General features: G+C 40.2%; 1 protein-coding gene across 10 annotated transcripts in view; it reads left to right on the forward strand.

The window, feature by feature from the left end:
• The first annotated feature begins 883 nt into the window (after positions 1-883).
• The window catches only part of CELF4 (CUGBP Elav-like family member 4), a 733798-nt gene continuing 718204 nt past the window's right edge, over positions 884-16477 (forward strand). For all 10 annotated transcript variants that reach the window (XR_007891849.1, XM_051643093.1, XM_051643095.1 and 7 more), the window contains exon 1: positions 884-1502. Coding sequence is in view for 9 of the 10 variants with exons in the window: in XM_051643093.1 (XP_051499053.1) it covers positions 1223-1502 (280 nt within the window). In the remaining variant the exon portion in view is untranslated. The remainder of the gene's footprint in view (positions 1503-16477) is intronic.

Raw genomic sequence — 16477 nt, forward strand, 5'->3', positions numbered from 1 at the left:
GAGAGCATTGTTCGGACAACTCCCGATCCCTGATGACTACAAAATACGATTTATGTTTCCATTCGAGAGACAGAATATCCTGATGCCTTGAAAGTCAGGCAAGAAAATCTTATCTAATCAATCCCTTTCCAATACACAAACACACACACAAGCACACACCACACGCAGCTACTATAGAAGATAACACCCGCACAGATTGTACGTAAAATAAATATCGGCAGCATTAAAATTAACAAGTTATCTCGATATTTTTCATCTCCTTCCAAAGAGCTACAACAATGCCGTTTACGCCTTTCCTATCTTGATGTCATTATAATAATATTTAAAAAAAAAAAAAAAAAAGAAAGAGCTTAAAGAGCATGCATTTTTTTTTTAGACACAACAAGAACGGATATAGTAAAGAGAGCTTGTAACATCACAATCACAACAACAGCAAAAGAAACCTCTGAGCCCGAGGATTCGTCCATGTCTGAACTGCTTTATTATCAATTGCGAAATCGTAATAACAGTAAATAATAAATAAGAGACATCATCGTAAGAGGAAGAAGTCAGAACACCTTGGGGTTTTTTGGTTTTGTTTTTTTTTTTCCTCCCTTTCAAATAAAAAGGCAGTTTTCCCGATGATCAGTGAAATTATAATGACAGCGATTGATCGGAAGGCTTGCAAAGGAAAAGGGAAAAAAAAATAAAAATAATCATCATTGGTCCTAAAAACGCAACCGTTCCCCTTTGCTCACTTGGCACAATAGAAATTGACTGTCTCTCAAAGAGCCATGCGCCTAGTGCTATTTATAGCCAGGGGCTGTGCTGGAAGATACCACTAAGCTTCTCCCGGGCAGACAGACAGGGGGGTGTTTGGATGGGAGGAGGGGGTTTAGCCAGAGCAGAGGCAAAAGCAATCCCCCACCCCCAGCCTTCTTTCCCCACACACACACACATCCACGCACTAACACCCCACCCCCTAGTCTGGCTGGGAATTTGAACCGATCCAGCCTGTTTAAACGGAAAGGACACAGATCTTCAATGTAAAAAAAAAATCAGATCAGACCCAGAGAGAGAGAGAGACGGAGAGGGAGGAGTGTGTGTGTGTGTGAGTGTGTGTGTGTGTGTGTGAAAGAGGGAGAGGGAGCGAGAGAGCGAGAGAGAGGGAGAGAGAGAGAGAGCGAGAGAGGGAGGGAGAGAGAAAAGAAGAGGGGGAAAAAAAGGAAAGAAGATTTTCTCTATGTATATAAAGATGGCCACGTTAGCAAACGGACAACCAGACAATACCAGCCTGAGTAGCAATCACAGCAACCCCAGCACCAACGGCCATATGAACGGATTAAACCATAGTCCCGGAAACCCATCCACCATCCCAATGAAGGACCACGATGCCATTAAGCTCTTTATTGGGCAGATCCCCCGTAACCTGGACGAGAAAGACCTCAAACCTCTCTTCGAGGAGTTCGGGAAGATCTATGAACTGACGGTGCTGAAGGACAGGTTCACTGGCATGCACAAAGGTGAGTTACCTCCTGAACTTTCCCGGGAGAGATCGGGAGAAGAAGGCAGGCTCCCGCTCTCTCTCTGGGTCTCTCTTTCTCTCTCTTTCCTTTCGATTTCATTTCATTTTATTTCATTTTTTTGTTTGCCCGGCGGCGGAGGCAGCAGCTTGGGGGGGCAGGGAAAGAAATAATAGACCCTCCTGGAAAGAGAAGAGAGAGAGGCAGCGAAGAGAGTCCGCTCCGTTCGGTTTATTTATGAGTATTTTCATTTCTTTCCCCCCGCTTCCCGGGGGGTGCGGCGCAGCCCCCCGCGCAGCCTGGGCGAGCTGCGGAGCTGGCGACGGGGCTGGCGGCCGCTGTCCGCCCGCCGTGGTGCTGAACAGGAGAGGGCTCCGGCTTCATCCTCGGGATATCGCCCGGGGTGTGCGTGTGTCCCTCTGGCTGTCCGTGTGTTGGCGCGGAGCTGGAGAGACCCTGTTTTACAACTGTTGTGTATCTGGCACGGGCGCCTTTTCTTTTTCTTTCTTCTTCTTTTTTTTTTTTTTTTTTTTAAATTTAATTTTGATTTTTACTGCTGCTAGAATTATTGTCCTCAGTCCACTCCAAAGCCAGAGGTGGAGAAGAGTGAGCTGGTCCAGGGAAGGTTTTTAGTTTTTTTATTTTTTTTTTTCCAGTGTGGGTACAGAGATATAAACAACAATAAAAAAAAGCTTTTCTCAAGTGGGGCAAGGGGATTTGTACAAAATCACAATGTGTGTGTGTGGGTGTGTGTGTTGGAGAGGGCAAGCCAGAGGGGATGGGTGGCAGTTTAGTTCCAGAGGGGAGATGTCTCCGAGAAGACATATTCCAAGCACTACTTTAATGTGCCCAAAGTCCATCCCAGGAACTTTTTAGGTTTTGTTTAAAGGCAGTGGAGACATACTTCCCATGCGATGCCTTGCTTGCTCCATCTCTGCCAGGTCTTTTCCCTGCTTAGCTTAGGCTCTCCAGAGGTGCATTTCAGATTAGATGATGCTACATTTTGGATGCGGGGGAGGGTGTGTGTAGTGGGGGAGAGATTCTCAGATCCTTGGATAAGAAAGTAGGACTTGCAGGGAGGAAGTTGAAGATAATTTGCATGGCAGCCCCACTTAGGAGCAGGAGAGAGCCTGCAGCAAAGTGATCCACTTTATTAACTCAGGATCCGTATTTGTATGTGTGTGTGTCTGTATTTATTTCATTAGATATGTAATTACAAAAAAAAAAAAAAAAAAAAAAAGGAAAAAAAAACACACACACACACAAAAAAGCAAAAACAAAAGAAAAAAAAAAAAAAAAGGAAAAGACCAGATCAGAAATGATTAGGGTGATTGGGGTGTGACTCTAGATTTTGTGCAGGAGGAGAAAGGGTTTTGCAGGGGGCCACGGGGGTAATAGAAGTTTCATCTGTTACAGGAGAGCTTCAGTAGCAGTGTCCACTCCAGCTTGGTGAACTCCTGGCAGGGAGAGCCACTGGTAATAGCATTACTGGCTTCCCAGCTTTCCAGATGCCTTGGCGAGTTGTAAATCTTGAACTTAATGGCATGTTTAGCAAGTATCTCTTCCCCTTCCCACTCACTCACCTCATCTCTTCAATTCTCAAGAAATGCGAATGAAAATATGCCCTGGCAGTGCAGAGTACCAGTTTCACACAGGCTAGGGAAAATGTTCAGGGCTTGGGGACTGGGGACTCCGACCAAGTTACAGGGTATTTTTTCCTTTCTTTCTTATCGGTCGCTCCAAACACCCTTCTCATATTTACAGTGATCAGTGTAGCCCTTTCGAACCTTGCTTTCTTCTCAGACTAGCTTTCTACAAGACATCAAGGTCTGATAGGCATAATTTAAACATGATATCTGTACTATTAATAATTATTAATAATGACAATAAAAATATTACTAAGAAGCACAGGGAAAGAAAGGTCCTGGGAGGTTTCGTCTACTAGATGAGCCATAGTGAGAGTATCCACTGAGCTCATGTGTGAACGCATGTGTTTGCAGAAATTATCTAAGGCTTCTGTAAAATAAAAATAACAGTAAAAGCTACACTGAAGAGTGTAGAGGAAATCTTTGAGCTAACACTCGGTTAATGTTGTTTTTTATTTGTTGTTATTTTTTAGGGGGGTCCATTATTTGTTTTATTGATGAGATTTTATTTTCTGTATGTATGTTCTATCTTAAACCTGTAATTATTCAATGTATGCGCTAACTTTAATTATTGTTTCATAGAGGTGCATTCTGTCTCTTTCAGTTCAGTTTTGCTTTTACTATATGCCTGCATTCACAGAGACAAACTCAAGAAGGAGGGGAGGGAGGAGAGAGAGAGAAGGATAATTTATCTTGCTTGGATGTGTTTAACACATATTCCTGAATTAAGCAGGATACTAACTTCATTTCCCTGCATTTTATTTCTGTTCTATAACTGCAACCTAGGAAAAAAAGCCAGGTGGGAAATCTGGTCACCTCATCAAACTGAACTGCATGAGTTCATCTTGAAAGAAACAGTGATTTTTTTACCTCCTAGAAGTTTTGGACTTTGGAAGGAAAAATGCTGCTGATGATTGTAATTTCCAGGCTAGGGTCTGAGTGAAGCTTCAATAGACACCAAGTTGCCAGTGTTTCAGACATCGGTTTTATTTAGTACATCCGAGAAGAGTTTGAACATCTTTCTACCGATGTCGCTGATTTATTAGCTAATCCTGATAAAAATGTGCCTCTGGCTACCTGGAAAAAAATTACTTTCTTGCCAGTAGTGATTAATTACTATTAAGTCAAAAAGCATGATGGGGCTTTGAAGGATGAGGACTATGTTGGCTTTTTAATTATTATTTTATTTTATTTCATTTCATTTAAAATACTGTTTTTCTTTTCGTTTCTCTAAACGCAGTCATGTATAGTACAGTATTCACTCAGATCTCCTTATTTTGGCTTTGCTTTTCAGGCATAGGTGAGGAACTGTGTAAAGATAGTTCAACTTGCCTCTCAGGGGTAGGATGGCAATATAAAACCCCAAGATGCTTTCCATAAGTGATGCATAATGCTTCTACATAAATTGATCCATCACTGTCAGTTGATTTAATTCCTAATCCAGGAGATGAGGTTGTGACAGTGGTATACTCTGAAGGGTTAATAGTGGTCTGTAGTTTATTTAAGTGTACAGTGAAAAAACCCGGGTTTGGAGAGGGAGAAGTTTGGTTTGTGTTGGGAGGAGGGAAGAAATAAGAATAATCTTAAAGTAAGAATATAATAACCAGAGTAATTTCAAGTGTAAATCCATTGAAATCAGAGCACAGGATGTGTATTCTTGAAAATATTAGGAAGAGATCCTATTGTGGTGCTGTTGTATAACAGGAGGAAATTGAAAATTAAGAACCTGAAGATAAAGTACATGACTACAAACCTCTCCCAGAACAACTATCACAATTGAGAGTGAAGTTCCAGGTGCTCTCACCAGCATCATCTGCTAATACCAGGCCAGATACCAAGGAAGAAGGAGGGAAATGTGATTGTCTTGCGGATACATTAAGAGAGAAAAGGGTACGGGGGAAGCAGTGTGTGAGAGAAGGCGGGAAAGGCTTGCCAGATCCCCGACAAAACAAGCTTTCATGGCACAAGCAGAGCTGCTGTGCATATTTCCCCCATTCTTGCTTCTTCCCACATGGGGCAGGAACAAGCTTCTGCTGTGGTACTTTGCCCTAGGGGTTGGGAAGAGGCTGTGTGCTGAGATCTACGGGTAGAAATCTAACAGGGCTGAGATGACCCACCCACATGCTCACATATGCACACACATACACACGCGCGCACGACCGGAGTTAACTAATCACACTTGAACAATTTAGCAAGCCATTCATTCATAACTTCCCCCCTTCTTATCTAGCAGTGGAGTATGCTTAAAGGCTGAGTTACTGGGAGACATAAAGGTTAGTGCTCTCAGGACAGCCATATTATAATGCATTATCTTTGAAGTCATTTAAGGCCAATTTAAGTGGTATTTAGTATAATATTTATGAATTAATGTATTCTAAATATAGGACTGTCCCAATAGGTTTAAATAGCCTTTTCTACTGAAGCTTGTTGTACCCAAGGCCTGGAATGTGTTTTAATTTAAAACACACAGGTCTCCATAATATTCTATTTAGGAAGTCAGAAGAAATCAGCATTCCACACTTAACTGAGATTTACTGGAACACACACTGGTGAGTGCACTTAAAGAGTGGAGATAGTGTGCAGTGGAAAAACAAGAGCCTTCCATAGACCTGAGAGCCACAATGTTCTTTCAATCCTTATTTAGGGAGGAAAAAAAGCACAAAACCCCCAAAATCTCCTTAAAATCCACTATTGCACTACTGTGGTTAGGATGGTGTTCTTACCTGACCTAAACCTCTCTCCATAAGCATTCAATGCAGCTAGAAAAAAATATAGTGTGAAAATATTAGTTTAGTTATTTTGCTACTTTATCTTCTCAAAAGTATAAATAATTTTGAAATTTAAGATACCTCGGGGGTAGGTAAACAAGGCTTCCATTCATTATATTCTGTTCTTTTTGATTATGAAGACAGATAATAGAAACATTAAAACCTTGTTAAGTCTAAGGATGTTTACGAAGGTTTTGCATATCTCAGAAATTCAAAGGTGCAATGAAAATGAAAGTTCAGTTAAGATTATATATTTGTATATATGTATAAGTGTATAGATTTATGTGAAAATTTATAGATTTGTGTGTGAGTATACATATAGAAAAGCGAGATGTATACACATTCATGCATACAGCCTTTGGGAAATGGAAATTTAGTTGAAAAGAAGCACAACGCAATACAGGTACTGAATAAACTCCTCCATAATTGAAACATAAGGCTTGCCTGGCTGAAAGCAACGCATACAACATTTAGTATGGTAGTAAAGCAAACAAGTTTTGGGGACATAAATACACAAGTAAACCGGAATAAAACAGACGAGGCTTTATGCCTTGGTCTAAAGAACAACCCCCTAAAACAATCAAAATGCAATTGGATAGCCTCATGGAAGAGAAGAGGAAAAAAAAACAACAACCCCCTCTACATTATAACCTCCCGTGCAGATGAGCGTGTATGTGTTTTGATAAAGTCAAACAGATAGCCCAGATTACTTCACAAATTAGAAGGCTATATATCAACTGTTTTTTCAGGGGTCTGGACATAGATTCTTGTTTTTAACAGCAGCTGCAGCCAGTTATGATGCTGTTGTTACGGTTGTGTCAGCATTTCCAATACAAACTCCAATTTTCTGGGATCTCTCGCTTGACTGTTAAGTTTTGCACTGAAAGCTGTTCTTCAGCTAGCCTCACTACCATATCAACTAATCATCCTTACAATAATGGATTTTTTTTAAAGTTACATAATGTGGAGGAAATAAATAAATTTAAGTTTGTGTTTCTAGAGCTTTTGTTTCTTTTCTTACCTTTCTCTGGGTTAGACTTATATATCCTACACATTTATGTTTTTGTCCCTCAATATCTACATATACTGGTGACTTTGGGCATTTTAGGGAAGGAATAAAAGGTACATCTTTTTTTCCTTAAAAAAAAATAAATAATTAAAAATAGTGACAACAATGAAATTTTATAGTATTTACTTGGCCAAACCAAGGTTTTAATTAAAAAGTTAATCAGGAACTTATTAATTTCTGAAGTATAATAAGAGAAATAGGGGACAATTTATTTTTGTTTTACTTTAGGGTTTTGGTTTTTTTCCTATATTCAGCCAAAAGTGATAGGGAATATCAGCACTGAAGTAGGGGGAAAAATCAAGGATCCATGTCACCTTGGATGAAAAGCGTGGTTCATCTGGTCCTGTATCCTGCATCAGCCGGTGGCCAGTGCTACAGATAGGGCTTTCTTTAGCAGAGGATTCAAATTGCATACTATAATAAAAGCCAGGCAGCTGATGGAATAGTTTTTTGAAAGAAGTTGTCAGAGAGTATCTGGAAATTTTGCCTGGGACAAGAATGAGTGAGATTGCGGAAACTGTTTTGTGCTAAACCGAAAAGTGGATTGTACCTGTCAAGGAGGGCGGGCAGATGACTTTCTATGCATGGTGGTCAAAAGCAAAGGGCAGAAGGGGCTGGATGATCAAGGAGGGCCTCTTCTCGCCTTTAGAGCTGGAAATACGCAGCAACATTTTTCAGCAAGACATCAGGGTGTTTTTTATCATGCATACCCTGTGTGCATGCATACCAGCCGCACTGACCCGACAGACCATAACGACACTAAAGGAGCTGTTACCGTCCCTCCCGTCAATCAAGTGTGAACTGAGGCGGGTTTATGCGGCAGTCAGTAAGGGTTCCAAGGGAGAAAAACTGGGGGAGATGATCTAGGCTGTTGGGCCACTTATCTGCATTTAAAATAGAAAAAAAACATTAGACGCCCAGAGACTTATGTAGATGTTGTCTATAGCCTTACAGTAATATTCCATAAATGCAGCAGGCTGCAGAGGTGAACATGACCTGTCCAGCAAGCACTGTCTTTTTTTTGCCCTGTAAGAGTTTGCACTAAGCAGATGAGGTGTTAAGTGAGCTAAGTTGAATCCCGGCCTTTACAATTAGGCTGATGTTTCCTTAATCCCCCCATCTTCTTTACTTAGGAAGCAAAGGTCTGTTGCCTGCTTGCTGGGAAGAAGTCAATGAGATTTTTGCCATCACTTTAGTGGGTTCCCACTGGAAATCCGGGTGTGGGCTTGCACTTACTCAGTGTTTCACATTCCCTTTAAAATTACGGATTGTGTATTTACACAGCAAGCCACAACACCTGCAGTTAATGCTACCAGCTTCTGTGCTTGCTGGCTTGTCCATTAACTTGGCTTTCCTTCTGTAAGTGAAACTAAAACTAAAACAAAGCTGAGGAACTGACAGAAGTCTGTCTGCTGCCACATTTTGCTCTCACTTAACTGCTCCACCGATGCCCGTATGACTGTTACCGAGGTTTGTCATGGCAGACTGACCCTTATACACTAAAATCTGCAGTGGGAAAAGGGAAAAATAATAACCGTGGCATGTTAAAGTTATGGCTTTTCCTCTACCATTGCTTCAATGACTGAGCTGAGATATACATTACAGGGGCCTCTGTCTCTCTGTAATTCCTTAAGATGCATCATCACATTTTGGGGATCTCAGGGTCTATTGAATCATTTTGTCTGTGCTGCATTGCTTGGTGTGGGCTGGAGTCAGGGTGTCACCACAGATACAGCATTTGTTTGTTTTTGTCACCGTGAGCCACAGTCTGAATACACACACAGGTGAATGCAGCTTTTAATGTGCATTCATTATATCCAACTGACATCCCCTTGAAGGAAGAGAGGGCTTATTATTGTCGCTTTTTAAAATAAAGATGGATGAGAGCTCTAAACCTCTCAAATAAAGTGCCTGACCATACGTAGTACCTAAAAATAAATCATATATGGCCATCTATTCCATGTAAATGAATGGCAAGACATATAGATATAGACATTGTGTTAAGTTTGTCAAGCAGAGGCAGCCAAAAATATCGATCAAAGCAAGGGGGAAAAATTGATAATGAACTGGACTCCAAGAAGACTTTAATTGACAGTGACTTCCGTGAACCAGCTTTGGATGGTATATATAAACTGACCACGATGTAACTTTATTGCAATGCACTCTTCTTTAATTAATTGTCACCTTTGTTAAGACCTGCTACAGATCAAAGGTTTAAAGATACTTAACAGGATCTTAGTAACAAACCCTTCAGATGCGTTAGAAATATCCGACAGCTCAGCCAATGAGGCATGCAGATTTCGATCTACCTCACCCTTATCTGTTTATTTCTCACTCCTTTGTTGAACATGGACAATCATTGTTTAACTATTTCATAGGTGACTTTGTTAGCACTGTTGATACCTCATGGGATGGATAGTTGATGGTGAGAGGGGCTTTCACTATTAGGTTTGTCAAAGTATTTTGCCACCAGAAAGTTGCTTACAGTTTGATAGACCAAGGTGAAGTGCAAGCACAGTTTGTAACATAGGCTTTTCTTTCCCCTTTACATAGTTGAGGTCTTTAATTTCCTTGTATAAATATAGAAAACATAAAAAGACCTAGTTTGCATGAAAGATGCATTTGAGAATTAACTTTTCTGTGAACAGTGCATATGAAGAGAGATACAAGTGTGCCTGCCACATTTATATATCCCACACATGCGCAACTATTCATTATATGTGCGTACTAATGCATACAGTACAGACAGGCAGATACATGTGTCTAAATAATTCCTTTATCATAGACAGTAGAGAGGTCAAAATCTTGTGTGACAGTAGCAGGTGACTTAATAGGACATTCCTGGAATTGTATGCAGAGTTTAATATGATACATAGCTGTTTCTTTATTATACTAATTTCATGATACAGTCACACTTAATTAATCCATGTCTGGTTTATTTGTACATTGTGTCTCAGTCTCCAAAATATTTTAGAGGCAACCTAGCTGACTTCTCAGTGTGCTGGGGCAGATAGCTGTGGACATGAAGCTTCTTCAAACAGAATAAAAATGGAGCTTTGGAGACAGAGTTGGTCTGATGAGATCTAACTGTATATTTGGCCTATTTCTAATTCAAATGCCTCTGTATATAGTACACAGAGACTGTGTATGCACACATGTATCGAAAGGGCAGACTTACATTTGCACATAGTTCCTCTTCCTTTCAGTCCCTAAGGACAGATTTACTTCACATAATATGCATCACTCACTGCAAACGCACACAAATATCTTTGTTGGATTCGGTAGCTTCTTGCAGGTAGATGCATAAAGCAGCATCAACCTAATAATATCCCTATAAAACAGTGCCTCCTTCCTAGGATCCAGAGGGATGAAGGTTGTCAGAAGATCAAAAGATATATCACAGTGTGCTTGTAGAAATCCCCTGATTGTGTTTCCTCTCTATAATGCTTTAATTCACTATTTGATCAATTGTAAAAGGGCCAATGCTTTAGGAGGGGAAAAAAAAAAAAAAAAAAGTATTAGGTTACTGGATGCTTGAGGGTGAGTGAAAATCACACCTAAAATTATGTGTAGCAATACAGTAATGAGCTTATCAATACTTCTTTAAGGAATCTGCCGGCCCTATAGGAGAGATGCAGTTCTGTGAGCAAAGGTCACAATATAGATATTGCTTATTAAGACTATCGATAGCCTGGTTGACCAATCTAACCATAGACTGTACAATGTACCTGCTGTTAACAGGCAGGGAGGAGAACTATGAAGAATTTACAGAATTGCTCACATGTAATATTAATAATATTGATTGATTCTAATAATATAATAAGGTAAAGATGCACTTCTTTGAAATGGTGCATGAGAGACAGAGAGGACAGGAAAGAGAGGGAGATAACTTTGCTGAGTAGACTGAAATGGCTTGCACCTCTTGAAAACTAACCCAGAGAAAACTGAGTTTTCTTGCCTCTGTTTTTGCCTCTTATTTCAGTTGGCTTTAGCAGAAACAAGGTAGCTCTTTATCTATGATCAGGTCTTTGTCAGGCAGCTGTGGAGAAGCTGGGGGTCTGAGAAACTCAGAGCAGCCAGGACCATTTTGGTCAATCAGTTCAGCCCCAATCAGAACAGGATTAATCCCAGACAGGTCTTTTGCAACACAGCAATGCAATAGAAGTGTTTTATTATTATTTTTTGTTTTCCCCACATCTTTTGCAACATTTAAGAATTTAGGGAAAAAGAGGGTGGAAGTAACATATATTCTATGATATGCATAATCTGTAATTGACGGGAACGGACTTTGCAGAGCAGCTACAGTACCTGCTCCAAAGCTTGCTGAAGTCTTCAGGAAAACTCTACATTGCCTGCAGCAGTGTTGATTGGGCCCTAAGTTACTGGCAGTTCTGCAAGATACCACTCTTTGAGGCAGGAACAGCCCGATAATATGCAGTGTGACTGCCTTAAGGTTGTTACTCATCTAAATCCAGATACACAGACTGGCTTGCTTCTGAATTTCCCCTAACTACTCCCTCTTCAGCAATAGGCTGCCTTATCTAGCTATGCTAGTTCACTCCTTTTGCTATACCATTCAGCCTGAAGTGTCTCGTTCCAGTTTCAGTGTGGTAGTTTCAAAATGGTTTGCATTTCATTATACCTTCTCTCAGTTTACAGGACAAGCGTTTTTTTCTTTTGTGAGTATTCAATTGCTTTAAAAAATTATTTATTTGATTGTATTCCATCTTCAACAGTACATGAATGAGGATGCAATATTTCATCCTCTTTTATAAAGATACATTGTTATCTAGTTATGCTCTTCTGCAGGTTTGTTTGTTGTGTTGTTTTTTTTTTTTTTCTGTGCATTCCGACGAAGTCTGTTTATTTTTTTTCCTTTGTTTTCGTTTTTTTTCCTGTTTTTTTTCTTCTTTTTTTTTTTCTTTTTTAAGAAAAGGAAACCACATTTAAGATACTGGCAGTAAATGAAAAAAGTAGGAGTGGAAGTGAGGAATAGCCAAGACAACCAACAAAAATCCTTTGACAAAGTCTTTAAAAGCATACTGTTGCGGCATGTTTATTTGCAGGAGTCTGAATCTAGCCAATTTTGATATCAAGAAAAGAGCATATTACAAAGTATTTAACTCCAAGTTTAGTCATTGCCAGGGAATAGGGAAAGAAGAAGGGGAAAAAAAAAAAAAAAAAAAAAAAAGAGAAAGCCAACCTATGGAAACACTGGAAAGAAATGCAGATAAAGATCTTGCAGGAGAGAAGGGTACTGGGTTTTACACTCTACTATTGGGTTAGTAAAAGTTAACACCAAATTAAGAAAAAAAAAAAAAAAAGAAAAAAGGCAACCATTGCATTTCTTTCTAGATTATTTACTAGTGGTCAATACACCTCAGAGCTAACCCCTCTAAATTGCTGCCTGTGCCTGCAGCTTTGTTAAAGGAAGGGCATTATCTGGTGGGTGAGGGCAGGCAGTTAGGACGCCTGTGTTCTAATCACCGTGTGGATAATTACTCACCAACACTCTCTGATAGAGTCACTTAAGCTCAGTGCCTTCGGGCCTGATCTGAAACCTGTTGAATCAATGGGAAGATTCCCATTGGCTCCAACAAGCTATTGATCTTTCATTTCCCCATCTGCAATATTAGGCCAATTGGATTTTTTTTTCGTTTTAGTCTTTTTTTTTTTTTTTTTTTTTTAAGAGAGGTGAAGTTAATTACATAAATTTAACATTCCTTTTTTCTCAGTAAAGGTTGTGGTGCATCTCTGATGATAAATGTGCTACATCAGAGCCCCTGCGCAAATCAGGAAAAAAACACTTTCATAAAACATGCAGGGAGGAGGTGGAAAATCATCTTCGTTCATTTTTTCACTTGTAAATACATATTTGTCCCTGCTTTGGCAAGAAAGGGTCAATTGCAATTTTGCCAGTTTTATTTTGTGTGAGTAAGATTCAGCCTTTGTAATTTCTCTGTCTACAGGAATATCATCATTCACTCATTCAGGATCTCGATTTTTTAATTTTTTTTTTATTTTGGTGAATCACATATATACTCTTCATTGTTATGGCAACTAAGGGAGCTGCAAAGCTCAAGGATTTGATGAAGAGCTGCATCCCACCTTTCTTCTCTAAGGACCTGATCCAAACCTATTGTTTGCAATATGATTTGGATCAAGCCGAAGGCATCTGCCTTCACCGGGTCAGTAAAAAGAGAGTTCCCTCTAGACAAATGTACTCCTGCCCTCAGTACGGGCAGATGGAATTGGCAGTCGTCATCCATTTGCTGAGGACCGACCCAACACTCTCTGAAGTCAATAGTTAGACTGTGACCCAGCCTCACAAACAACAGACAGACACCATGTGAATCCTTAAGTAGCGATGTGAATGTCCCTGGCTTTGGCAGAACAAGGTAGCCCAGAAGGGAGTTTTCACTTCTGCTACCCAAGACACAGTTTATTGTGGAGCGAAACAAGATTCCAGTGACCTCAAGTATCCAGCCACACCAAAATTCATTTAGAAAAAAATTCATTTAAAAGGAGGGTTTCAGGTGTTCTACTACAGTGAACTCCTACAAACAAATGAATTGGGTTCCCTGTTTTATTTTATTTATTTCTGTATTTATTAATTTTATTATTTCAGTTGCAGTTTTAGTTCATCTCTAGCAACATATGGGGGGGCGTGGGGGTGTTTGCGTTTCTATCCCATCTGTGCTTATGTCTTTTATGAAATGAATGGAGGAGCTGGAGTGTACATGTGTGTATGTCGTGTGTAGTCGATTATCTAACCTCTAGTCTATTTGAAATCATCACAGAGCACTCAAGTCAATGATATTCTGTCAAAGGTGGAGAGGAAGCGTGCGTGCAGTGTGAGTGTGTGAACGTGATGCTGCTTGATTGTCTGAAATCCAACTAAGTCTCAGTTTCAAAGGCCTGGGGGCAGCAGGGAAAGTATTTGTTTGTTTAATTATTTATATATTTACTCAGCTTTACTGTCAGTGTTTGCAGATGGAAAAAAAAAAAAAAAAAAAGAGCGTTGGGTTTTTGTTTAGAGGGGAATGTGTGTTGTATTAGCCTCAATCTGTTCTCCCATATAACGGGTGCTTTGTGCTGTTAAATGATCATTTGTTAGTGACCGGCTCATTGAAAAAGGCCAGAGAGGTGCTGGTAGAATTAGGTTTTACGAGGTTATTCATAAAGGGAGTCTCACAATAGGTGTGTCATTCCCCTGTCTTCTCCCGTATGCTGATCCAGGGACAAGATTTCTGGCAACAGCTTCTTAATTCAAAGACAAGCCGGCCTGGCCACCCTGCTTTGTGCTACCAGGCAAAAGTCATCAGACCAATTTCTGGGTGACTGGCTTGGTTGTCCACCCCTGGCCCCTGCATTTGCTTCAGTGCTGTGCCTGGGCTCTCACTGGCTGGGTTTGAATCCAAGACCAGCTGCTCAAGCTTCCTCGTCTGGGTGCAGGTGCAAGTGTGGGTGTGTGTAACATAGTTGTCCCTTTCCCAGGCACCACTCCAGGCTCACTGACCGTTTCCTACAATGTCCTTCTCAGTCTACCTATGCTCATGGACTATTTCTTTTCCACAGTCAACTTTTGCCTCTACAGACCTGCTTTCCTGGCTCTTGCTATTGCTGCTCACATTCCTCTTCCCTCGGTTCAGCTCTGCACCAATGTTATGCCCTCGTGCTGTCACTGGCTGTCATGCCTGTAGAGAGCACTTCACCAGATCATGTCACAAGTCACCACTCTGATTCTCTCAGACAACGTTAACTATCTCTTCTCACCCTTCTCAGCTCTTCCCTGATGGGAAAAGGGAGCCACAATGAACAAATATTTTCAAAAAGAAAAAAGCCATGGGTAGTAGCAGGAAGACCCACACTCACAAGTTATACACACACAAATGTACGTAGTTCAGTTTGTACTGAGGCAGTAGACAGAAAAGGCGTGCTGGTTTTGTTGTTTGGTTTTTTTTTGCTTTTCAGGTTCAAAGCTCAATGTCCTCTTCCAAAGAATAAAAAAACCCAAACAAATGAACAAACAAACCACAACAAAAACTAAAACTGTGCAGTAAGATTGTAATTTCACCAAGGCAATTGCACCTTATTTTAACTTTTCTTGTTTCATTAAATCTGCAGCAGAGTTTTCTGATTTTACCTGAACAAAAATCCTTCATATATTTTCCTTTGAATTCTTAAAATTGTGATCTTATTTTTAACTATTTCTGGTAGTCCCTTCTTGGGCAACAGTTCAGCTTCTTGCAAAAATATTTTTTCCTGCTGCTTTGAAACATAACTATCCTTAGCTCCAGGACCTTTCTCTAGAAACTCCAAATTAAAGCAAGAAGGCAAAATTAGCCTTGGATGTAGTGCTGCTTCTGAGTCTACTTCATTCAGAGATAGATAGAAAGGGATTAAAACCCTGTTTCTAGCCCAGCCCTCTCACTAACCTTCTGTGTCCTGCCAGATCCTATTCCTAGACCTCGCTCTTCATCAGTTTGCTATGTGTAAAGAGGAATTTATGATATCCAGCTTTTCAAAGAGCTTTGTATGTATTTAAGGTATAAGTCATTCTGTAGCTTTAGCGGTGATGGTCTAAGGTTATAAATGAGGCAACATTTGTAAGGAGAGGTAATATCTTTTATTAGTCCCGCTGATCTAGCTGGGGAAAAAATGACAGACTTCTTTGCGTGTCTGAAAGCTTGTCTATTTTTTTCCAACTATATTGTTGGTCTAATAAAAGATATTACCTCTCTCAGAAAGCCTTGCCTCATTTGAGGTGTAAAGCGTGTATGCTGATTACTTAGGCCTGCTTTTTGTCTGTGTTGAGAGATTAGACATTTCCTCACCTACGTGGCCAGGGATAAAGCAGCCCAGGTTGGTGCCCCCTTCTCTCACCTTCTGTGATCAGCAACAGTGGCCATCTCACAGATGTTAAGAAGCACAGAGAAACTCTGACAGCCCCTATTTTCTGTTCCTGGAGATGTCCTTTCTTTCCTTGCTGTTCTGCTCCCTTGTGAAGCACCACATGCCTTCTCCTCACCCCTGTGACTGTGATTGATTTATAAAATTGCTGCATGTATGTATTTGTGAGCCTGTGTGTGGGCAACCACACAAACGTCCCCAAGCTGCCGAGCAAGCTGATGAACATTTTCTAATGTATTTAGCAAGCAATAATGCAAATCACAGACAAAAAGTATGGCAAGGAGAAAAGGTAGAATAGGCAAACCAGGGAAGACTTCAGAAGTAATGGATTTTTCCCTCAGCTACAAATAAATTGCCTCTCCTTCCATGTCTGGAAAAGCATTTTGGGTTTTGTTTTGTTTTGTTTCGTTGTGGTTTTGTTTGTTTGTTGGTTGTGGGATTTTGTTTGTATTGTGTTTTTTTGTTGTTGTTGTTGTTTTTAATTATTATTTCATAAAGCATGGCTGAAAAATATCAACCAATTGAAAAGAATTCAGAAACAGGTAGCTTTTCAAATGCAGCAAAACCCTACTCATACGC

The sequence above is a fragment of the Apus apus genome, chromosome Z (assembly GCF_020740795.1).
Source record: "Apus apus isolate bApuApu2 chromosome Z, bApuApu2.pri.cur, whole genome shotgun sequence".
NCBI lineage: Eukaryota > Metazoa > Chordata > Aves > Apodiformes > Apodidae > Apus > Apus apus.